The 25,983-nt window shown below is 33.7% G+C and overlaps 1 protein-coding gene across 1 annotated transcript in view; it reads right to left on the reverse strand.

Annotated features, from left to right (window-relative positions):
• Positions 1-259: 259 nt before the first annotated feature.
• Styx (serine/threonine/tyrosine interacting protein) overlaps positions 260-25,983 on the reverse strand; it is a 31,597-nt gene continuing 5,873 nt past the window's right edge. Inside the window, exons 2-11 of the mRNA XM_046461907.2 lie at positions 17,890-17,922; positions 16,350-16,403; positions 14,058-14,155; positions 11,693-11,753; positions 11,124-11,160; positions 10,685-10,724; positions 10,550-10,600; positions 8,987-9,059; positions 5,077-5,170; positions 260-3,815 (exon numbers count right to left, since the gene is read on the reverse strand). Coding sequence (XP_046317863.1) covers positions 3,742-3,815; positions 5,077-5,170; positions 8,987-9,059; positions 10,550-10,600; positions 10,685-10,724; positions 11,124-11,160; positions 11,693-11,753; positions 14,058-14,155; positions 16,350-16,403; positions 17,890-17,922 — 615 coding nt within the window. The 3' untranslated portion in view covers positions 260-3,741. The remainder of the gene's footprint in view (positions 3,816-5,076; positions 5,171-8,986; positions 9,060-10,549; positions 10,601-10,684; positions 10,725-11,123; positions 11,161-11,692; positions 11,754-14,057; positions 14,156-16,349; positions 16,404-17,889; positions 17,923-25,983) is intronic.

The following is a 25,983-nucleotide window of genomic DNA, read 5'->3' on the forward strand; positions in this document are numbered from 1 at the left end:
TAAAATCAAGTATTATTTTTTTTTAATGGAGTAAAAGTGGTGCTATAAATGATGTACCTATCCTTCCTTCAGACATGAATTCCCAACTTGCTCAACTAACTGGAATTTGGGGCTTGCAGACATTTTTGAGTGTGTGTTGACCACAAGGTTTTGAAAGATATTCTTGTTTCAACGTTCATTCACCTTTTTTAATCTGTAGGAGTAAAACTGGGTTATTTTTACCCAGAGAATAAGTAAAGAAGTTCTCAGGCATCAGCAGTACGAACGAACTTTTCAATATTTTTGAGGTATAATGGCACAACAGTTTTAATACAACCACCAATCTTCACAAAATAATTTTAATACTTTGTGCCTCGGGTAGCAGCATTTTGCACTATGACATTCCTATACATACATAAGCATTTTATCCAAGTACAAATGTTAAAAGCAGAGTAATGTAAGCAATTGCTTATACAAAGGTAAATAGACACTGTAATGTTTTCTTCTTGAATCATTTTTGCTGCATAGTAAATTGCAATTACATGTCAGTATGTTACTGATCTATAGAATACACTTTGAATTGTGAGGTATGGCAACTCCCTCTGAGAGGGAGCTAACATGTAAACCTGAATATTTTGAGCGAGTTTTTTTTTTTTTTTTTTTAAATAGCTGCCATGAATGGGAAAGAAAAAGAAAAATCCAGCACTCAAATACCCTAGAAACTTATTTTCCTAATAAATAAATTAAAATATTTTAGTAATTCTTAGCTACTTCCTGTTATTATCAATGAATGGACAAAGGTAAATACTGAAGTGAAGCTATGTAATGGAATTATGGATTAAACCAATTATTTAAAAAAGAAATCCGCCAGGTAACTGCTCATTTACTTTACATCAAGCTGAGATCCTGATAGATACATCTCAACTTTATAATTCAAGACTGCAGTTAAATACTTCTAATTCACTTGAATTACCAGGGTAATAAGACAATTAGGAACCTTATATTTTCTTGAAAAAGACATGCTTAACGTTTTCTGACATTACTTCTAAACTTAAGATTCCTAAGCACACAATCCCCCCGCAAAATGAGTATTCTGCTCTAAAAGTTAATTGGTTGAGAATTGGTAGCAAAAGCTATCACAGTTTAACATTTCCACCAGAGTAGATACAAATAAAAATAACTATTGTTTAAATACCTAATGGATAACAAATTAACATGAACCAAATAACTGAAATAACAAGAATACTGTCATTCCAGTTTGACTATTTTCAGTATTCAAAATGCATAGTAATGTAGTTTGCCTACATTTTGATTCAATTTCATTTTAAATGTTGTGCCTGGATTATATATTTAAGGTTAAAATTGGGTGATATCTCATACATTATTCAAATACTCTAAAATAAATCATGATTAGTTAAGTTAATCATAATTATCTATCATAAAACATCACTGGAAATAAAAGCACAGAAATGAGACCAAATAGAATAAAGAACAAGTAGAGTTACAAAAAAGCTAGTTGAACACTAAGTAGATAAAGAGATCTAAGGGGTCAGGGGATTTGAAACGTTCTTATACGAAAGGGTAAACCTCATGTTTTGTCCCATTAACACTGTATGCAAGATGATAGTCCTGTTTTCTAGATTGAGACTGTCTTTAGTATATAGTGCTGGGCAGGCACTTTAGTGACAACATAGAAATGATAGTGGTTAGAAAAAGAAAAATTACCCAGCTACAAATTGGTATCACTAGCCAAATTTGTATTTCTTTGCCAGACTGCTATAGAGGATATGTATTTTTATAAAATGAATTAAATAAAAACTTCAACTGCCTAATTTTTAAATATAAATTTGCTTTTATGAAGATTATAGCAGTTTCTGTTAGAGATTGCAAGAGATGTTTGCTGACCTGTTCAATAATGATCTACATACAGGAAAGCTGTGGTACCTGATTTTTTACCAGCTAGAACTTTTGAACATCCAATGCAATCTTGACTTCACTAGATCACTACACAAAATGTTGTAATCACACAATAGAATACTGGACCACAATGGGGTTAATAATATGCTATTTTCAAAGTGGTAAGAGGAGAGAAGATGGCCAATCAGAAGAATACCACATGTCAACAGGACTTAACAGTAATTTCAATAAATTTTCACTGTCCACTATGGGGGGTAAAAGTTTGTTTTTTTTTCTTCTTCTTCTGTATTATTACATCATAGGGAGGAAAGTAAGTAAGTAACCTGGTGTAATAAGTTACCTTGAAAAGTACACCTCCTTGGTACTATGGGAATGCAGAGATTTCATTCCCATCAGTAAAGCACCTCAAGAGAGGACTGAGAAAAGTGAGATACAAAGTTTTGTTTGTGCTACACCTAAAGTCATCAACTATAAAAAGTTAAAAACTTCCCTCACATCACACTTAAGATAGCAAAAATGTTTTTCTTAGAACAACTATTGTACATATAAATAAAAGTATGAAGAACTAAAGATTCATAAAGTGACTGCTAATGCAAATTAAGGGGGGAAATTTGGATCAACTCAAAGAACTGATTAATTCACTAATTTAAGAACCACTAAAACTACCCACAAATCATTTCCCCCAATAAATTCATCTTCAAGAAGACCTTTTGTCTGAGCTAGAATAATCTCACAGAATCATTAATACAACATAAAACAGTGAATGTTCCATATTTCAAAAAATTTAGTAACATTTTCTTTAAGCCTCACCCGTTCAGTTTAAGCTAATTTTTAAACATTTAAAAAAAAATTACAGAATAATGTTAAGAACTCTTCAGTGTTCTACATACTAACTTAGAGGTCATGAGAATTTAATTTTCTTCAAAAATAATTCAAGGCACTTTCTTTTGGGGGGCTTCATTTAGAAAAAAAATAGTGCTACATCGGTTTATCACATTCTATTTAGAACCATTTTGGACAAAGGTCAAAACAGCTAGACAATTCTGAAAAGAACAAATACAACATTTGGCTTAAAAGAAAAAAGCAAAATAGAAAGTCACTTGAAAATTGAACACTCTCCTTGTTTTTGAGCATCTGGTAATATGAAGCAAAACATCTTTCTTTGATCATTAAAAACCTTTTTTTCCTATAGAATATACAAATTATGAAAGGAAGCATTTACTTAATTTAAATTACAGTTAAGATAGTTGGTTAATGTCATGATTGAAAGAATACTAATAAAGAATCAAGAAATTTAAAAAAATAAAATGGTAAGTAACTGAATTATAATAAAAAATGTGGCAGATTCCTGTATTTTGTTAATGTTTCTGTAAGAGGCTCCATCATAAAATTGAACTGTAAAATTATTTTAAAAATGTAATACATAGAACACAAAATGAATTTTTAGCAAACCTTAGGAAATTCTTGTTATAAATTACCCAAAATTTATAAACAAATCCCCCCTAACTTGCATTTTGTTTAAAGTAATAACTTTATATCATACAAATAAATTTCAAGTATGAAAAGTGCATTATTGCAATAATACCTCTTTGCAAGTCCAAAGTTCTTGGTTTATAATAAACTGTAAAGTGTTTAAAAAAAAAAGTAAAACCATCAGTGCCATCTATTGCAGAAGTCCAACATCTTCTTAAAATGTTGCTCAACAAGTTGCAGAGAAACATGTCTGGAAGCAACATATAATTGCAAAGAAACTACTTGTGTCCTTACCATTTAACATTACTGTTATTATTTTTAGAATTGTCTCCTTTCCCAATAGAAATTCACACCCTTTGTGTTTGTCTTCAGTCAGCCATTCTGTGCAGTTGCTACTTGCATGTTTCCAAAATCATCTTCTTCCTCATGTGTTCTTTTCAAACTGCCTAAAGTTATTGAGTGAATGTAACATGAGAAAGTAAATAAATTCATGTTAGAATGTTACAGCCAGTAAAAATCAGTTTTTCATCAAGTGATACCTTGTACACACTATGATAATTTCACAACTGAATTTATAGCGAACTTTAGTGATTATTATTTTGTAAATTACCCAAATAACTTTTTAACTTCATGACTGGGTATATTTTTCCCGCTGAAACTTTTAAGTATGTCTTAGGTATAGCATATAATAAGCTTTAATTTTTTTAACCTATTCAGAGGACAAACTCTAATATGAACCTAATGTTTTGGTATAAAATTAACAGACTGAAGATTAAAATGAGGCTAAATGCAAATGCTGTTTTGAGTTTCAGATGAACTTCAAATGTTGAGGGGCTAGTCAAAGAGTGCATTAATCATGTTCTCCTGACATCTAAACTGTTCTCAAGAATAGGGAGAGTGACCACTCAGAATGGCAATCATCAAGAATACAAATAATAATAAATGTTGGTGAGGATGTGGTGGGACAGCAAGTTCATACAACCACTCTGGAAAACAGTATGGAGATTCTTCAAAAGACAAGGAATGGAACCACCATACACCTAGCTATCTTACATCTTAGTATTTATCCCAAAGACCTAAAATCAGCATATTACAGTGATACAGGCACATCAATGTTTATAGCAGCCAAGTTATGGAACCAGCCCACGTACCTGCCCACAAATGAAGGGTAAAGAAAATGTGATGTATATATATGCAATGAGTTTTACTCAGCTCAAGAAATGGAATTATGGCATCTGCTGGTCAATGGATAGAATTTGAAAATATCATGCTAAGTGAAATAAGCCACACTCAGAAATCAAGGGTTGAATGTTTTCTCTCATTTGTAGAAGCTAGAACAAAGTAAGGGGGGAAAAGAAGGGGTGGGGAAATCCTATAAAAACAGAAGGGAGATCAGTGGAGTAGAGGAAGGGGATTGAGGAGGAGGGAGGAAGTATGGGAAGAGAGAGGAATGGTGGAATGACAAACTGACCAAATTATGTTATGTTTTATATATGAATATACCAGTGAATTTAAACTTTATGTATATCTATAAAGCACTAATTTTTAAAAAAATAAACAAGGAGAAGGAAGACCAGTACAACAAAGTTTTCTGAACATTTAAACTTTTCAGCATAACTTCTAGCAAGCAATGGATGTACCTTTTCTCCTTTTTTAAAAAAATAGAATTCTCTCCAGCTTTCTCTTCTAAAAAGAAAAAGTTCTTACCTGTGGTACCAGAATGGACAGATAAGGACCTTTCTATCTGGAGTGGTGACATCATCTGTATTGTTAATTTTGCTAGGTAGATGGCTTCATATTCCTAAAAAAAGATTTTAATTAACTTGGATATACATTTATATTCTTCATAAAAAAGTGATTGATTTGCATATTATTGGTTTTCTTAGTTTACAATGAAAACACTGGCACCACATAGTGTAAGAAAAATTGAGGTTTAAATTTCTATCTCATAATTGCTGATAACCATAAAATCCAGGTCATACCAAAAGCTTGACCTCCCAGTCCGTTATGTGTCCTTGTCTACTGGGGCATTAGCTATAATGATCTCTAATTCTGTCTGATATGAGCAAAAACAAAACAAAACCAACCAAAAACTGAAATGGCAATCTCATTAAATGGTTCTAAGAATGAAAAGAAATAAAATTCAGTCAAAATAAATGCTATAGTGGGGCATGGTAGTGCATGCCTGTAATCCCAGGAACTTAGGAGGCTGAGGCAGGCAGATCACAAGTTCAAGGCCAGCCTCAACAACTCAGTATGACCCTGTCTCAAAATGAAAAATAAAATAAAAAGAGATGGGGACGTGGCACAGTGGTTAAGTACCCATGGATTCAATCCCCAGTACCTAAAAAAAGTGATACTGTTGTAAGATATTTTAAATATCAGATAAATGAGTCATTTAATATACTTAAGTGTATATCCTTTTCTCTAATTCCTTAAAGACAATATTTTTTTCTCTGCTTCCAGTTAAAGATGGAAGAATCAAAGAATTTCTGTTCCTATTCCTTTTCTGAAAACAAGGAAAACATTTGATGAAATTAGGAAACACTACTAAACCTGAATAGAAAAATGAGGAAAAAAGGATTGATCACCAAGCAGATAGGGGTAAGTGGTTATGTTACAGAGGGAGGAGAGCTTAGGAAGGAACTTCAAAAGGGCTTTAGGGATCATGGCAAATAATCAATTTCTTAACCTGGGTGATGGTTACTTGGATGCTTATTTAAATTTTATGTATTTTCTTATATGTACTGATTTTCATAATAAATTTTCTAAAAAATGGAACCAAACTCAGCTAGGCAGAGAAGATGATTGTCTTATTGGCCATCTCAGATAATGTAGGTACTGTTCATAGTTTTCCAAAAATAAGATTTAACATATTCAACAAGCCCTTGAGTGGTATGACAAAGTCAGAAGAATGAGTAAGATATGGGAAAAAAAGCAATGTTGGAGGCATCAGAATACCCAACTTCAAAGTGTACTACTGAGCTATACTAACAAAAACTGCATATTTTTTATTAGCATAAAAACAGACATATAGACCAATAGAACAGAAAACACAAATGAACCCACACAGATATGGGCTGTCTGTCATCTGACCCTTAACAAAAATGCCAAAACACGTTGAAGACAGCTTTTTAAATAATAGGTGCTGGGAAAACTGGTTATCCATGTATAGAAGAATGAAACTAGCTTCCTATCTCTCATCCTGCACAAAAAATCAAATCTAAATTGATCAAAGACTTAGAAATTAGACCAGTTACTGCAACAGAGAATACCAGGTCAACACTCCTACCTACAGGTGCTCATTGGCTTGTGATATATAGGGGTATACCATGCTACATTCGACCATCATGTACTTCCCTAATAGGAATCTAAAACAATGGGACGAATCAATCATAGAACAGAACTTCTAAAACAATAAACTGAAATAAATCATGTCTTGTTATGAGTTGATTATCTCAGATAATCATATACAAAGAGCTACTATAAAACCTATGAGGAAAAAAACCAATAACCTGATTAAAAAAAAAAAATGCAAAGAATACCAATAACCAGTTCACAGAAAATAATCTGAATATGGGAAGAGTCCCAAATTCATTAATTCAAAGGAAAGTCAATTAAAACAAGGAACTGTTATCTTTACCATTATGATGGCAGTGCTCAAAAAATCTGATAAGAACATTTATGGCTACTGTTGTTTACAGTAGGAGAAAGCAGCCACTACTTGCTTCCTGGTTTATATTATTTCATACTTTTTAGAGACAATTTGGCAATATCTATCAAATTTCAAATATTTATAATCCAACAATTCCATTTCAATCAATTATCTCACAGGTAAATTCACAGAATTATAAAAAAAAGGCACCTATTAGGGTATCTTTACAATACAGTTTATCATCATGAAAGGTTAGAAACAATCCAAAAACTCATGAATAAGTAATTCATCACATATATGGTTCACAATCTGCTTAACAACTGGAGCAAGTTCTAAGAAATGTATTGTCAGGTGATATCATAGTTTGGTTTGGTGGGGGAGGAGAGGGGCATAGTTACTGGCAATTAAATCCATGGACACTATACCACTAAGCTATAGCCCCCCATCCCTTTTTTAAAATTTTACTTTGAGAGATGGCCTCGCTAAATTGTCCAGGCAATTGCCTCAGCTCCAAGTTGCTGACAGTACAGACTTTTAGCATACCTAGCTCGTTAGGTGATTTCATTGTGGGAACATCAGTGTATTTACACAACCCAGATAGTAGTTTACTATACCCCCCCAAGTTATGGGGTGTGTGTGTGGGTGGGGAGGGTGGTATATAGCCTAAGTCTCAAAGTCATGATGATCAAAAGATAAATCAAAGGCAAGAGAACACTGAAATCAAGATGTGTGAGACTGCTTATGGCATATACATACTATTTTATAGTAAACTGTAGCAGCACACTAGTTTTCCACCAGCATCACCACAAACATGTGAGTGAAGTGTTGGACAACACTGTTATGATGGCTATGAGATCACTAGATAATAGGAATCTTTCAGATCCATTACCGTCTTACAGGACCATCATCATATGTGCAGACCATTGTTGATCAAAATGTTATGTGGCCAATGAATGTATATTATAGAAATATCTTCAATATTCATTATTAAGAGATTTACTTCAAATTATATTCTTAAGTATTGCTGAGTTTTTAACCATAAGTATATATTATTCTTTCAAATATAAAAATGTTTTAAAAAATGCATTTTTTAAAGAACAAGGCAAAAAGCAAAGAAATTTATAGTTAGTATATCTGCCCATGTCTCAACAAAATCTGAAATAACATGGAAGATACAATACATGTAAGAGAAAAGGCTGTCATATTTAGCATATAGGTTGACTATACCTTACTCAAAATGTTTAGATTCAGAATAGTTTCAGATTTCAATGTTTGGGATTTTAGAATATTTGCATAAGACTTCACTGGAATCTCGAAACTGAATATGAAACAAATTCTGAATATTAAAGGGTTTAAGATTTTCAAATTAGGGCTGTTCAACCAGTACTGAGTCAAAATAATCTTATGCCCTGTGTATGATCAAAATACAGGGAAAAAAATCCATTACTTTATGTAAGATTTTTAAAAAAAATATCTTTTATTAGTTGTTCATGGACCTTTATTTACTTATTTATATGTGGTGCTGAGAATCGAACCCAGCGCCTCGCACATGCTAGACAAGCGCTCTACCACTGAGCCACAACCCCAACCCTAGATGTTTTTTTTTTTTAATATTTTAGTTGTAATTGGACACAATACTTTTATTTTATTTATATATTTTTATGTGGTACTGAGGATCAAACCCAGGGCCTCACACATGCTTGGAGAGCACAGTACCGCTGAGCCACAACACCAGCCCCTTTAATGTTAGATTTAACAATGTGTCTTTAATTCCATTTTCTTGATAACAGCACCTTTAAAAATATACTTTCAAATAGAGGTGTAAACTTGAACAATAATCAAATTAGTGAGGTTATGCAAACTCCAAGCACTTAAAAAGTAAATTCTACAAGTGAATTCACAGACAAAAGATTTTAACTATTATATATTCTGAATGCCATAAAGAAGAGAGAAGTTAGCTACCTGAAGTTGATGGACAAATCCAGCATTTGGATTAATACAAAATCTTCTTTCTTGGACATAAGCAAATGCATCTCTTAAAAAACAGAAAAAGAAAATTAATGTAATGTTATTATTTAATTAATTGTTTGAGCATTTCAGAATTTATCAAAATATCTAAAACTTTCCCTAAATAGGAAATCATAACTATATAATTAACACATTGAAGTAGTGAGTCAACAGTGGAAATAGCACAGTCAGACTAAATATCATAATCCCTTTGCTAACCTACGATATGTTCTAGGTGTTCAACTTCTCTAAGCTTTATTTTTCTCCTTGGTAAAATGAATATTAGAATACTTATTTGGGGGAACCTATGTTAAGACAGGAGGAGCTTATGTATTTAGTAACATGCTCAAAATATTACTATTGGTTAAATGAGAAGTTAACTCCCCTGAATTGTGAGGATTAAATGAGATAAAAGAGCCTATAATAATATTGGACACAATAGAATCCATGGAAGTTATTTTCAAATTAATATTACTGATAGGAATCCAAATAGAAAGAGAACATATACATTAACATATAAATGAAATTCTTTTAATTGAATCTTTTTCAATTAAATAAACAAAAGCATTTAAATTCAAATATTTCCTTAAGACCTGACACTTTTAAGCAAATGTCTATGTTTAAGCATGAAATGGAAGTGGCACTGATAACAAGATTTCTACCTTGCACAAAACAGAGAAGTGTACCTTATACACTGGTTAGATATTTGCTTTTGGGGGGGGTCAAGAAGGCCATTTCCTTTTAAAAATCTATGTACTATGCTGGAAAAGATGACTTTTAATAAGAAATACTACTCTGAGGGTCGGGGTTGTGGCTCAGTGGTAGAGCACTTGCCTAGCACGTGTGAGGCACTGGGTTGGATCCCTGGAACCACATAAAACTAAAAACAAATAAGGGCTAGGGATGTGGCTCAAGCGGTAGTGCACTCGTCTGGCATGCGTGTGGCCCGGGTTCGATCCTCAGCACCACATACAAACAAAGATGTTGTGTCCGCCGATAACTAAAAAAAATAAATATTAGAAATTCTCTCTCTCTCTCTCTCTTTAAAATAAATAAATAAATAAATAGAAACAAATAAAATAAAGGTATTGTGTTCATCTATACCTAAAATAAATAAACAAATATAAAACAAATACTACTCTGAATTATAGGTGCTACAAATAATTCTTAACTCATTAATAAAACATAATAAATTAGCATTTTAAACAAGGCATCCACTAACATATGTGTCCAAGAGTTTTTAAACTTGAGATTAACCCATTCCCTAGTGGAAAGTAAGTAGTCTTGTTCGCTATTTCATCTATAATGTTACCTTGACTTCTTAAAATCATAGTATTAGCTCCATAAACCACAAAAATATTAGCCTAAGAAAAATCTATACAAGGTAGATGAATTAGGTTAAGAGAGTAACCATGGGCTATAAGCTACTGCTTATCAAATATAAATATTAGAGAAAAACATGTTTACTTCAAACTCACGACCATAACCACTAAGCTTCATTTTAACATACTTTCTTACCTGTATTTCACTCCAAATGTTTCCATAATATATGCAATAACAAAGGCAGCACTAAAGACAGAGAAAAGAAATTTAGAAAACACAACTCATCAATCAAATATTAGAGGAAAAAAAAGATTATCTCTAACTCCATACCTTCTGGAAATTCCTGCATTTCCATGGACAAGAACTTTTCCTAAAAAAAATAAGAACTTGTTATTTTCATAGAAAAACACAAGTCAGCAGCTAACATATATTGAAACCACATATCAAACTACAGTAAATCTTTCCTTAAACATTTTAGATCATATACATGCCACCTGAATATTTATTAATTTTCAAATCTTTTACTGTACAGAAATTACCACAGACTTTAAAAGAAATTTAAAGCTCAGAAAGAATTTGACACTAGTTCTAATAAACATGTTTTTAAAACCCTATCCAAATGAACAAGTATATGGGAAAATATAAATTTGGAGACACTCTATTATATATAACTAAAACTGCCTGAATTTAAGGTAAAAACACACTAAAAACTTACTTTAACAAATAATTTCCTAAAAATAATTAGCTTAATGAAAGAAACATTATTCACCTCCAGTTTGTAAGCTCCCATCAATAAATTCCTTACTCTGAAAGCAAAAGACAATGTTATAATAAAGCATGTAAGATTCATATAAGTGACATAAAATACAGTGAAACAAAATGAAATCTGAAAACAATTTCCTGTAATTTTTTTTTGATAATGGGGAACTGAACCTAGAGATGTTTTTCTACTGAGCTATACCCCAGTCCTTTACAAATTTTCTACTATGAGACAGGTTCTCACTAAACTGATGAGGATGACCCCAAACTGGATACTCTCCTGCCTCAGACTCCTAAGTAGTTGGATTATAGGCGTGTGCCGCAGTCTGGCTGGGCACAAATCACAGCAGGCGTGCATCAAGGTACTTGGCTCCTGTTATTTTGCTTGAATAAAAAACAATTAATTTCTTAATTCATGAATTTCCAAAATAATATAAATATAACTATTACAAGTTTCAAAAACTGTAAAGGAGTTAAAAAAAATGTGAACGAACAATTTATTTCCTTTCAAAAATAATCCTACAATTTTCAGTCAAAATGAAGTTAAATTTTAATGATATTAAAATATATGATACCTACCATAGGGAAAAAACGTATGATATTTTCAACTGGATTATCTGCAATATCCAAGACTAAATATCTGAAAATAGAATATTTTATGATAAGCACACTTTCAGGTAAAGCTCTTTTATTTCTAAAGAAATTAACTTTGAGTATTTCTTTGTAATTATGAAAAGAATACAAAATAATTTTCAATGTATCATATTTCTAAGAACAGGTTGATAGATATTGCATGACAGTAGAGCACTTAAAGCCTTAAAAAACATATTCCTTAAAAACATGTTAACATTTCTCTTGATACTTTAGTACAAAAATTTTGTTAAAACAAAAATGTCACAATCAGGAAAGAAACTTTCCTTTAGATCACAGTGGATCTAGAAAATAAAGACAAAAACATGTCCATAATTCTTACTATTAGCCTTCTATTTCTACCAACTTTCTTAAGACCAGAAGATTGTTCTCTGAATGACTGTGACCCTTTCCCCAAAAAGACAAAGAATATTTCAACAGGAGCCCAATGTCTGAAAAAGGCAGACAACTACCAACTGGCCCCCTACCCCCCGCAAAAAACAACAAAAGGCAGCAATCTGACGGAACCATGAATCAAAAATTCAATGTTTGAACTAATCTTCAGTAAAATAAAAGACAATGAAGAACACACCTATCCTGGAATTTCGGTTTATTTATTTATTTTTTTGGTACCAGGTATTGAACCCAGAGGCACTTAACCACTGATCCACATTCCCCAGCCCTTTGTAAATTTTTTATGCCCTTTGTAAATTTTTTATTTTGAGACAGGGTCTCACTAAGTTGCTTGGGCCTTGCTAAGTTGCTGAGGCAGGTTTTGAACTGAGATCCTCCTACCTCTGTCCCCTGAGACGCTAGGATTACAGGTGTGTACCACAACATGAGGCTTTGAATTTTACTTTAGAAAGCCTTTAAAATAAGGCCATATCAACATGCTAGGTTTATTCTATTTTGTGAAAACTCTCATCTCTAACCTATCCAAGGTCACTTCTTTGTAGGTAACTAAATTATGAAATTAGTTTTATAGGTCTCTTTTGATAGAAAAATTATAATTCTTCAACGATCCTTTAGGTGGTAACAATTTCAAAAAAATTCTGGTTTTAAAACAGAAAGGTTAAATCCCAAGATCCAAGGAATATCCAATGTATAAAACCGAAGGATTCCAACAACGACTGTATCCTAAAAGTAATTCTGCAGACCAAATTGTGGATACCATTTTGAATATGTCAAATATCTATGAACACACATAGACAATTTTATTCTTTTTTTGGTTACATATTATTTTATTGTATGTTTATAAACTATGTTTTAGAGTATCTTGTATTTATGGATATTCATAGGCTATAGTAATTTTTATAAAGAATAAAGCAGAGCATAATAGAATTTTTAAAACCACTAGACTTATCAGAAGATACACGAAAAAGCCAAATTAAAATTGAATGAAACATCATTTTTACTCTCTGTTTTAAAATTCTCTCTTGGTATAATTCTGTCTTAGTGAAATACAGAAAAGACACTCTTAACACTTAACAGTGGGACTATAAATTAATACAACTCACTGGACAGCAATTTGTATTATCTATCAAATTTAACCTGCTCATATTCTTAGGTCCAGCAATTCTACTACTACAAATGTATTCTATTAGTATATTCATATATGAATTAAATGATATATACAGGGATAATCAATATACAATATCTATATTCACATCTACATCTATTTCTATGAAAGTCTGGAAACAATCTCAATGTCCAAAAACAAGAGACTGGTTGAATAAATTTTACTATAGCCAGATGATGGCTTTGTAAGTACTGATATGAAATACTCTTAAAAAAACAGTATAAAAAAACAAAAGTTTATAGTAATATGCTTGTATAAGTTAACATATAATCTGAAAGAATACTCAATAAAGAGGTAACAGTAGATATATTTGGGAGGGAAACAGTTTCTAGGAGAAACAGAAACAGAATACAGAAACCTCCTCTTCAGTATACATTTTTTTAAACCTTTAAAATTTTGCATCATGAGCATGATTTAAATATTTTAAATAAAGTTTGTTTTAAAAATTATGTATTGTATGCTCCATCATTACAAAACAGATATATATAGGGGCTGGGGCTACAGCTCCATGGTAGAGTGCTTGCCTAGCACATGTGAGGGACTGGGTTCAATCCCTAGCACCACATATAAATCCATAAAATAAAGGTATATTGTCCATCTACAACTTTATAAAAAAATATATATATATTTAAATAGATACATACAGAAAAAAGTCTGATTGTGTAATAAACTTATAGGGACTGTACATGTTTATTAACCTTAACATTTTTTGTAAATCACAGCAATACTTCTTACCTAAATAATTGTTGAAAGTTTGGTTTAATAAAGTTTGCTTCAATATTTTGTCGAATACAAATTATATGGGTTATTCCATGTTTCTGTAGTATAGGTAGCTGTAAAAAATGAAGAGACAGGAAGAAACACAGTATAAAAAGTTAACTATATGAAAATTTACCTGAAATGATCAGCAAGACAGTTTGATGATTCAAGGATAATGTCCTCAAAAGGCTAACATGGATATTTTATATGTATAATTCTAGAGCTTCATGGGATGCTAAAGATAATTTACTTGGAAAACAGATTAAACAGTGGTTAAAAGCATGGGGTTTAAAGTCATGAGAGTCAAAACTAGAAATCCCAGCTCTGCTAATGACCTGTATGCTGTAGCTCAATTCCATCACGTGAGAATGAGGAAAATATTACCTATTAACTAAACAGTGTTGAGAATTATGTAAGGTAATAATTTTAAGAAAGCATAATAAGTAAGTTCAATAATTATTTGTGGATGGGCACAGTGCCACCTACGTGTTAAAAAAAATTTTTTTTTGGTTTGGTACTAAAGATCGAACCCAGGGGTGCTTTACCACTGAGCTACAGCCCCCAGCCCTTTTTATTTATTTTGAGACAGGCTCTCACTAAGTTGGTTAGGACCTCACTAAATTGTTGAGACTGACATTGAACTGACATCGAACTTGCTATCCTCTTGCCTCAGAAATTACAGATATGTAACACCATGCCTAATCAAAAAATAATTATTTGATAAATGAGCAAATCATGCTGGCATGAGGAATCAAAATAACCTAAATTTTCTAACACCTTTGAACAATAATAATTCATGGCAGAAGTCAAAGAACAAGTTATATATGTTATGAACTGAATGTTTCTGTCCCCCTCTTCAGATTCATATGTTGAACCCCTTGCTCTCAAAATGTGATATTAGGAGGTTAAACATCTGGGAGGTAACTAGGTTTAAATGAGGTCATGAGGGTAGAACTTCCAGGAGAGATTACCATCCTTACAAGAACTAAGAACTCTCTCTATTGGCAATGCAATGGTATTGCAAATAGGAAGGGATCTGCAAGTTAGAAGAGAGCTCTCACTAGAACTGGATCATAGTGGCACCATGATCTCAGACTTATAGAGAATTATGAGAAATAAATTTCTATTGAACCCATTCAGTCTATGGTATTTTGTTAGAGCAGCCCTAATTAAGATAATGATTTTCAATGTTAATTTTGTACCAAATTTTCTCATGTCAGCATAGACTAGAGTTCAATTATCTTTGTATTTCCTGAACACATCCTGAGTTAGTGGACAGGAGGTGTTTGGTAGGATTAATAATTAACCAATGTTCAATATTTACATTTATGTCAACCTCCAAAATGAATTCAATATTCATTCCTTTGTTTACACTTGATGATCTTTGGATTTTCACATCAACTCTATTTATATGAGAAACTACAAGCGGACAAAGGCCTGTTTTAACAAGATTTGAAGGCATATTATACTATTAATAGGTAAAGAAAACCTTATCAAAATAGAACTCTTATGTATGTAATAGCAAACAGTATTTTATACTTTTCAGTGGATTTGCTTATATAAAGCAGGTTTTGGCCTTATAACTACAAACAATAGAATTTTTTTCCCCTTTTTTTGTGGTGCTGGGGATTAAACCCAGGGTCTTATGCATGCAAAGTAAGCACTCTACTATACCCCCAACCCAAACAATAGAAAAATTTGACAAAAAGAAATAGTTTACTAGTTACCAAGAGCCTAAATCTGTCTCTTATATACTATGAAACACATATTCCTACCCTTGATGGAGAAGGGTTAACTAAAATCTTAACCCATTAAGTTCCAAGTTTTCAATTTTACAAATATTTCAATAAAACCAACACAGGTACATTAATAGGTTGGAAATAATAATCTAGAGCTCATATATTACAATATTCAATGGGTCAAAATGGGTTTTAAATTTTCTGATTTTGGGATTTAATTATATCTCATACAATTACAGATGTCAAATATTTTCAGAAAATAAACAAGTTATTAAGAGTCAATTTGGTAAATCTTTAAAACACACAGATTTCATGAGAAAAATATAATAGAAAAACTCTTTTGTGATGAAACACTTGAGAATTACTGGCCCAGTAAAACTAGGAATGAGGCAGGTACTACAGAGTGACAACAACTATTGACAGATAGTATTTGTCAATGTTCTCTAAAAGAAAACTCTTATTACTAAAAAAATTACCCAGAAACATAGGTTTTTAAAGTCTCTTGATGAACCTAACCTAAAGTTCATACCTTGCTTTTCATAGCAGAAGAATATGGGCCTAAGAATAATCCAGGTAAAATTTCCTAGGGAAAAAAAAATTAACATTAGCAATTTAAATCTATACCAAATATGTGCCACAAATATGGATTTGTGAATTTTTTTTCATAATTGTTATAATAATTTGCTTAAAAGTTTACTATTTAGGGGGCATTTCCTAGCCACATGGAGCAAATGATTGGGAAGAGAAATGCAGATGTGCTTTATAATGTCAAGTGAAATATCCCAAGTTTAAATCTAGGTTTGAAAAGTCATGTATTTACACTTTCAGTGCTTTTTATAAGCAGCTTGGGTAGGATTAGTTCACTGATTGTTGCCTTTTAGATGAATGAGATCTCTTTAATTTTACTTCTATTCTCTGCTCTAGTCAGAAACAACAGGTATAAAGCAAATCTGGAATTACACAAAGCCTTAGTCAGACAAATCAAAAGCAGCACAAGATAGATTAGCACTATTATCTATAGTTAGTTGAAACATACTCATTATGATTATAATTATTTGTATATACGACTTATTTCTCCTACCAGCTTTGTATTGGCAGGAATTATATTTTACTCATCTTTGCATTCTACAGCAGTAAGCAAAATGACTCATATCTACTTACATATATTTAAAAAGTGAATTTTTATTAGGAGAAAAGGTAATAGATTTTTAGAAGTTAAGGGATTCCAAGGAATGAGAGACATCACTTGAACCTGGGGCTGATAGAGTTGGCTGCAAATGTTAAGAAATACAAAAGAAAAGGAACTGCTATGTACATTAGCTACCTCTTTAATTCATTTCAAACTGGAAGCATTCTACTCACTCTTCCGGAAAAACTTAGCTATGCATGTTGAAAAGAAATCAGATACAAAAATGAATAACTTTAAAAACTGAACATGCTTTGTAGTTAACTCTCCTGAAATTATCTAAACTAGACCGAAAAAGCAAACTGCTTTCAAAAGGAATACAAATATTGTATTCCATTCTTTTGTTCTTTTTCTTTTTTTTTTTAAATTGTGGGTAGACACAATATTTTTATTTTATTTATTTATTTTTATATGGTAATGAGGATTGAACCCAGTGTCTCACATGTGCTAGGTGAGCACTCTACTACTGAGCTACAACCCAAGGCCCTCCACTCTTAAGATGAGGAAAAAGTGACTCTAATTAAACATATACATGTTACTATGTTCCTGATTGTAATCTAAGGAAGAAAGGTAAAAATTCACTTCCCATATTCAAACTAAAAAATTTAACTGACACATAAAAATTGTATGTATTTATGAGATTACGTACCATGTGATTTTTAAAAAATATACAGTGTAATGTTCAAATCAAGGTAAACATATCTGTGATTCTCATCTCTGTAAGAGTCAAGATTAATCTTATATATTTAACACAGTTAAGATTTATAGTACTTAATGATAAGCCTATATAGGTCATGAGCCAGCAGGTTTCAAACCTTTGTGAAGGAAGGTTATTAAATAATAATAACATGAGTTGGCTTGAACAAACAAAAAGTTGCCATACCTGCATCTCTCGTCTCATAGGGTAGGTCCACTCCTTAAAAAGAAAACACAAGAATAAAAGTAAATACATGGAAACTGCCACCCAATTAAAGGCTGAAAATGTGACATCCAAGAATGTGGGGTTTTGACCATTAAATAATAAAGAACAGTCTATATTGGGCTGGGGATGTGGCTCAAGTGGTAGCGCGCTCGCCTGGCATGCGTGCGGCCCGGGTTCGATCCTCAGCACCACATACAAACAATGGTGTTGTGTCCGCCGATAACTAAAAAATAAATATTAAAAAAAAAAAAAAAAGAACAGTCTATAGGACTGGGGATGTAGCTCAGTGGTAGAGGACTTGTCTAGAATGTGTGAGGTCCTAGGTTTGATCCCAGCACTCATACACACCCAAAATCTATAAAAACAGCAAATATAGTAGGTGACAGAAATCAGATCACTGCATGACTATGGTTGGGTGGGGTAGGGAATGCCTAGAAATGAATATAACTTTCCCCTGTTGATAGAAATACTTACATTTTGATAGTGGTAGTAGTTACTAGCATCAAAACTCATGCAGTTGCACACTAAATATATATTACACTCTGTAAATTTTATGCCTATTATAAAAAATAATCTCACAAAACGCAAAGGAAGGGCAATTAGACTAACCCTCACTTCTCAACTGCAAGAATGAAGACAGGAGTAATTCATTCAAAACAGGCAAGACAAAATAATATCAAGAATATATGTAGGCTGGGATTGTGGCTCAGTGGTAGAGCATTTGCCTGGCAAGTGTGAGGCACTGGGTTTGATCCTCAGCATCACATATAAATAAATTAAATAAAGGTATTGTGTCCAACTACAACTAAAAAATAAATATAAAAAAAAAGATGTTCTTTGAAAAGGTAGTATCATTGTTTCTATTTTCCACTTCTACTTTAGATAAAAGAACCTTAATTCTGAGTGCAGATAGTCTGAATCCAGAGTTCATTCTCTTAATCACTACACAATACAACCTTTCAGTGTAAGAAGGAATTTTATGGAGAACATATGTAAAAAAGTATTGACTACACAAAATAACAATGATTTGTGAGGACAAACAAAATAGAAATAAAAATGTCATTTCCAAGCCATAAGAAGAGGAAATGTTATCAAATTGAATGTTCATTGCCTCCTACCCCAGCAGGAATTGAGTCTAGGACCTTATGTATGCTAGGCAAGCACTCTACCAATAAACTACATCCCCATTCCTTTATTATCTATACAACTTTATTTTGAGATAGACTCAGAGTCTTAGTTGTCTTCACAGTTGTGATTCTCCTGCCTCAGCCTCCTGGGTAGTGGGATTACATAGCTGTGACATAATACCTGGTTTACCTGCCTCTTTAATTTACCAATATGCTAAGTATTCTTTTTAATAAAGAAAAGTTTTTAAAACTCTGGCCAAAGATTCTGCACCCTTTAGTCATGGTACCCCTAACATTAAGTGTAGTGCCTTATGAAAAATAAGCACACAATTGATGTGCATTAAGGAGAACCATAACACTAGATTCTATTGATCTTTTTCAAAAGATTTTCAAGTAGTCTAATGGACAGCTTTATCTTCATGAAGCAATTTGAGCTATGAGAAGAAAGACAATTAAAGAAATGTATACTTTTTTGAGTTTGCCTAAAATGAAATCACTAATTTTGTGATTGAGTGTAATCAAAGAAAAAACAAACAACCACCACAAAAAACTGCGACACTTATACAAGTATTGTAGGAAATATTTGTGTAGGGGAGGGAAGACTTTTTCTCTACCCTCTGAGGATGTGAAAACTGTCTATGAAATTAACTGTTAATAAGCAGATTAATAGGAGGAAAGGTACACAAAATTTATTACCATGCATGGTAGTAAATACCAAAGCACCAGTGAGACTTATGAGCATATATACCCTCTTCCTAGGAGAAGAGAGTTAGGGGGATGTAGACAACAAACTTTGGAGAGTGAATGATTCTGAGGAAAGATGAACGGGCCCTTAGAAGGATTTATGAAAATTTGTGATAAAATCTGTCTGGATATGGTGTTGATTTCTTCTCCCCTAGTATGTTAATCTTCCATAGTTGATCGTACTCCCTGGGTGGGAACTGATGACAGATAATTTCCTTTTGGAGGACCTATCCATAGTAAGACATGAGGAATTCAGAGAAAGCCTCTCCCCACATTTGTAGTTTTTCAAGTACCTTAATTTAAACTCAAAGTAAAGCAGTATACTTTTGGAACAGCATTTCTTGAACTTCTTCAACTTGGCAATGTGCAGGAAGGAACTTAAACATTTAGGATAGAATATAAATTTTGTTTTTATATAAATTTGTATGCAAAAGCAGACTTCAGAAAGATTCTACCTTCCCATAAAGTTGTAGGCAACAGAATATGACAGACTTTCTCTGTATTTCATTCAAAAAATGATTATAGGAGTAAAAAACAAGTTGTATAGAGAATGGAAAATTATCACTATTTACAGAACAGATTAAGTATGTAGCTTTATATGGGGAAAATCAGGCCTTGCTGTAATACATGCAGTTCTTTTGAAATACAGAAAGCTTTCCTTTCAGAAAATTTTATTTAGAACCACTCTTTAGAACCAGTACCTCACGCATGCTAGGCGAGCGCTCTACCACTTAGCCACCACCCAAGCCCCTAGAACCACTCTTATTGCCATAATTGAATCCTGAATTTAGAGACCACCCTCTTTATAGCCCTAACCCTGTGCTGTAGTTTGGATATTGCTTGGTGTCTCCCAAGGTTCATATGTTGAAATTTATATCCACTGTGAAGTAACAAGAAGGTGGAAATTTAATCCCTCTGTGGTGTTTAGAGGTGAGAGCTTTTAAAAGTGACTGTGTTTAGATAAGGCCCCTAAGATTGAATCCTGAGGAAGAAGAGAACTGAAGACAGTCTGATAAACACACATATATTCCCTGTTCTTTGTCACAATATGCCCTGCACCACTCGGGGATTTTGACAGCAAGAAGGTCATGATCAGATGCAGTACCCTGACCTTGCCCCTCCAGAACCATGAGCCAAAAAATAAACTTTTTTTCTTTTAACTTACTAGTCTGTGGTTGTGTTAATGGTGATACAACATGGACTAAGACACTCTGTGATGTTGGTCTATAGTGGAAACCTTAAACATGCCTTGTTTACTCATTCTCCTAGGGTCTTTTTTGTGTGTGGGTGGAGTTGGGGATTGAGTCCAGGGCCTTGTGCATGTGAGGCAAGCACTTTACAACTGAGCCATATTCCCGGCCCTCTCCTAGGGTCTTTACCATACTAGATCAAGATTTTTTAAAGGTTATTCATGCTCATAGTTTTGCTCTACCAGAAATCCATTTGTCTGAATATGACTATATTACTAAGACTTGTCTGTATCACACTCATTCTTTCTTTTTTGTGTATTAGGGCTTGAACCGAGGGCCTACCACATGCTAAGCAAATACTTTAGCACAGAACTACATCCCTAGCGCTTAAAAAAATTTTTTTTTTTTCCCTTTCAGTACTGACGATTGAACTCAAGGGCGTTTTACCATTGAGCAAAACTCCCAGCCCTTTTTTATTTTTCATTTTGAGACAGGGTCTTGCCAAATTACTCAGAATGGCCTCTAATTTGTGATGCTCCTTCCTTAGCCTGAGCAGCTGTGATTATAGGTGTGCATCATTGTGCCTGGCTTAATTTTTATTTTGAGACAGGGTCTCACTGCGTTGCTCAGGCTGGCCTTGAACATGTTCTTCCTATCTCAGCCTCCTGAGTAGCTAGGATGTCATGTCCTATCACATCTAGACAGTCACACTCATTCTTAATCTCAACCTGCCCAGGCTGTTCCTAAAATCCATCCATTTACAAAGTAGAGTATTAAGTGCACCAATGAAGGACATTAGCCATAACCATTAGATAAAGCATAATTCTTACTATCAGATGGATTAGATGAACTAAAGTGTATAACTTTTAGAAATGTCAACACAGAATTCAAATTTTACATAGGTGGAAAAGAGGAGGAGCAGTTCTGGCTAGGGGTGGGGGAAGAAATCAGAATACCATACCTGAGCTGGGACATTTAACAAAATAGAAAACAGATTATATGCTTAGTCTCTCTCTTCCAAAAATGGTAGACCCTTCCAGAATAAATCCCTTTTCTTTAGTTCCTACATGTAACTTAGCCTGTGCTTAAATCAAAGGACAAACGGGGATTTTCACTCAAATAAAAATGAGATCAGGAGGAACACAGAGTCAGAACAGCATTCAATTAAGAGACTTTTAAATCAGTGATTTTGGGGGCGTACTAGAGGAAGCCAAGGGTGCTTTACCATTGAGCTACATTCCTAGTTCTTAAGTTATTGGGGGACTCACTAAGTTGCTGAGGCTAGTTTTGAACTTGCCATCCTCTTGCCTCAAACTCCGAGTTTGCTTTGAATACAGTGTGTTCTACTACACCCAAATGAAATTTAATAATTTTTTAATTATAAGACCAATCCAGTTAAGAATTGTAATGCAAAAATAAATAAATAAATAATAATAATAAAAAAAAAAAGACCAATCCCGGGCTGGGGATATGGCTCAAGCACTAACGCACCGGGCTGGCATGTGCGAGGCACTGGGTTCGATCCTCAGCACCACATGAAAAAATAAAAAAATAAAGATGTTGTGTCCTCCGAAAACTGAAAACTAAATATTAAAAAAAAAATTCTCTCTTTTCTCTTAAAAAAAAAAAAAAGACCAATCCAGATATAAAACTGATTTGCTTAAAAATTGGTATTATAAGCTATTCTTTTTTTCTTCCTTGCATCTAGTAGACTCTTGATACAAATAAGACTATACTGTCAAAACCAGTCAAGATTCATATTTGTTAAATGTCTGGTATATAATAACAGACAGGGCAGTGGCAAATAAGATAGGAACTGAATGGTAACTAAACTTCCTTATGAAAGGTTCAGTCTATCATAGAAAATAGACAAGACTAAAATTTTCAAGAATAACTTTTACAAAAGTAAGTATTCAAAGTACAAAGTTCAAGAATCACAGTCTATGGGACAAGAGTCCCCTGTGTTTCTTCTTTGCTAGCAAAGTAATAAACCTTTTTCCTTTTTCTCAAGACCTTGTCTTTGTTATTGGATTGGCGGCCAGGACAAGGACCAAACCTTGGGGTACAAATTTGGCAAGCCAGCCAGTAGCCGAGAGCAGCTCCCACTCCAGCTCTCTTGGGCAGGTCTGGCGCTCTAAGTGACCCTCACTTCCATGCTAAGGATTCATGGTGCTAGTGAGTTTGTTGAGAGCTAACCGCTGGAGAAGTTGGGAGATGGTATGAGTTTGCCTTGGACAGAACCAGAGAAGCTGTTCCTGTGAGAAAAGGGAGGGACTGAGGGACCATTCCAGAAGCTGCAGAAGCTCTTTTTTGCTTAAGGGAACTCCACCTTCTCTCCCTGAACTGCACAATTTGTTCCATCAGTTGCTCTACTTTGAGAAAAAGGAAACCGAACTCAGGAAAGTCATGACAACTTTGGTCATTTGGCCGAGACCCTTGATTCTACACATCTGATCCCTCTTTGTAGGGACATGTGTGATGCCACTGGTGCAGAAGTCATGGTTAAGTGGGAGTTGGGAACTTGGAATTTTCCCTATCTGGTCTGTCTGTTTTAAAGGTTCCTGTCTTTTGGCTATGGTTTGGGAATTCCCTCGGGTTGTCTGTTTCATTTGAATCTGTTAACCATCCCATTTAAAGACATGGCCAGTACTGCATCGATTCTATAGTAGTCTCTTGAGAAAGTTCTTGGCTGGTCAATTTAAAGGTTCCCATCTGTTGGTATTGTTTTGGGACTTCTCTCTGGTTGTCTCTCTCTGTTTCTTTTTGTACAGTCTTGCAATTGGAATTGATTTGTCAGAAGTAAAGTCAGTTGAAGAATGGGCCCCCTATGAGTCTGTCTAAGATAATATTTTATTGTAACAATCTGACTTTAAATAGCTTTCTAGATTACTGTATAATCTTGTAGTTGTAGTTGGTCTGTGAAAGGTAAAGTGGAAGAAATATGTATGTGCAGGTCTGCTTTAAAAGTTCCTGTTTGTCAGCCCTGGTTCTGGTGATCCTTTCATCTTTTTTTTTTTTTTTGGGGGGGGGGTCTGTTACTGGCCCTTTAAGACATGGACTATGCTGCATTGATCTTGGCTAGATGGGCTACCTAGAGGGATAAGACTAAGAGAAAGACAGTTTGCTATAACACAATCTGGCCTTTAAATGGTTTTTCTGGCTTATTAGACAATCTTGAAGTTGGTCTGTCAGGGATAAAGTATATGAAACAGATTCTGTTTGTATAGACATTTATGAAGTTGCATGATAAGTGGTCTGAACTGTCAGGAACTAAGTTGAAGGTAGCAAAAGGCACTACCCCTGGTGTGCATGGATAGCGGGTCACCAGAAAAAAGGGTTAAAAGATTTAAATCTTTTAAACCCAGTGTTGACACTCCCAGCACTGTTTCTTAGCCTGGCCCCAGGCAGCCACAGATCATCTCACTGTGGGTCAAGGACACCAGTATTAAACTGGTGGGAAAAATCCCAGAAAAGCTGCCTGGGCTGTAGAAAATGGCCAAAGAAAACCTGGTCTTTGCCCTGCTTTTCAGCCCCTTTTGCCCTTGGGGGGATGGAGACTTCCGGCCTCCACAAATATGGTAGCAGGTTCCAGCACTGTCAGTTTATGACCTAAGGACAAGAATAGCTTCCTCTTTTAAGATCTACCAGGAGACCCCATTTGACCAGGGATATTCTTCACTGGGGCAAAGAAATTCTTGCTCTTATGGTATCCCATGAAACTAAATGCCTGGGAAGACTGGCAGAATAAATAACTGCATCCAGAGGGGGGGCGGGGGGGAGACAGAAATTAAGGCCAACTTGTGTTTTGTAGGCAACTTTTGAAAAGGGATCTTCAAGAAAGCCTCAAAAAAAAAAAAGGATGGAAAGGGCCTCCTCCTTTGCATATCAACATGCTCAGTATAAGAAAAAGGTCCAGAAGGAGCCTCTGCATACAACTGACAGTCGGGAACTCAAAGTTGATGTCACTGTGATAATGATAATGGAGACAGGTCAGGCTCAAAAACATCCTGTTCTCCAACCCCTGAATACAACCTAGGAGAAAAAAGATTAAAGCAGTTATTTTGTTTTGTTTTGTTTTTTTATATGATGAATTATCCAACCCTCTCCTGGGATGAAATCTGTTGTGTAAATTAGAAGCACAGATAACATTCATAAGGTCTGTTTCAGAATATGAATTTAAGAAAGGGTCCAAAACTAGAAAACATAAAATAAGGTATGGACATACACTGATCTGCTCTATCTATTGAGATAATTTTATTATATTTTTTAGGTTTTATTACTTAGGGAAACTAAGTCTTAAAGGAATTAAGGCTTGTATCTGTTTTAAAGTCTTAAATGATTACTTTGTAACTGGTTAAATAACTGTTATTTAGATTATAACAATATAGTTGATGCCCTAAATATATGCAACTAGATACATGTATACAATTGAAAACTATCTAAGTCTTAGCCAAGTTTTATGTAAAAGTTTATGAAATGAAAGTTTATATAAGTTTACTGGCAAGATAACCAATAAGTACTCTCTTTTATATATTGTATCTGACACGGAAGGGCTACACTGTCATTTTAAGACCTGTCTTATATCTGTTTGCTTTGGCTGAGTCAATTTCTGATAATTAACACTGTTTGCTAAAAGTTACAAGAGATTTAAGGCTATCCTTTGATTTTTGTTAACCCATTCAGACTTGTGATTGTTACTACTGTACACTCTGGATCCTAAATTGTACTTTAAAAGTTAAACTTGTTTAAAGGTGACATGTTAAAACATAGAAAAATTCTGCCACTTTTTCCACAAAAAGAAAGTTAAAAACTCTCTTAGCCTTTGATTCATGTTTCAGATGTAATGTTGTATTGTGTTAATTGTGAAAAGCCCCACCTTACCTTAGGTAAGGCTCTACCTCCCACCTTAATCCATGTTAAAATGGCTCTGAAATAAGCTAGACTTCAGCTAATTTAAAGTTGTGCTAGTTTTAGTTATAAAGATTACTGTAATC

This window comes from Marmota monax, unplaced genomic scaffold, assembly GCF_021218885.2.
Source record: "Marmota monax isolate L192 unplaced genomic scaffold, Marmota_monax_Labrador192_F-V1.1 WCK01_AAM20220418_F8-fsc00001, whole genome shotgun sequence".
Classification (NCBI taxonomy): domain Eukaryota; kingdom Metazoa; phylum Chordata; class Mammalia; order Rodentia; family Sciuridae; genus Marmota; species Marmota monax.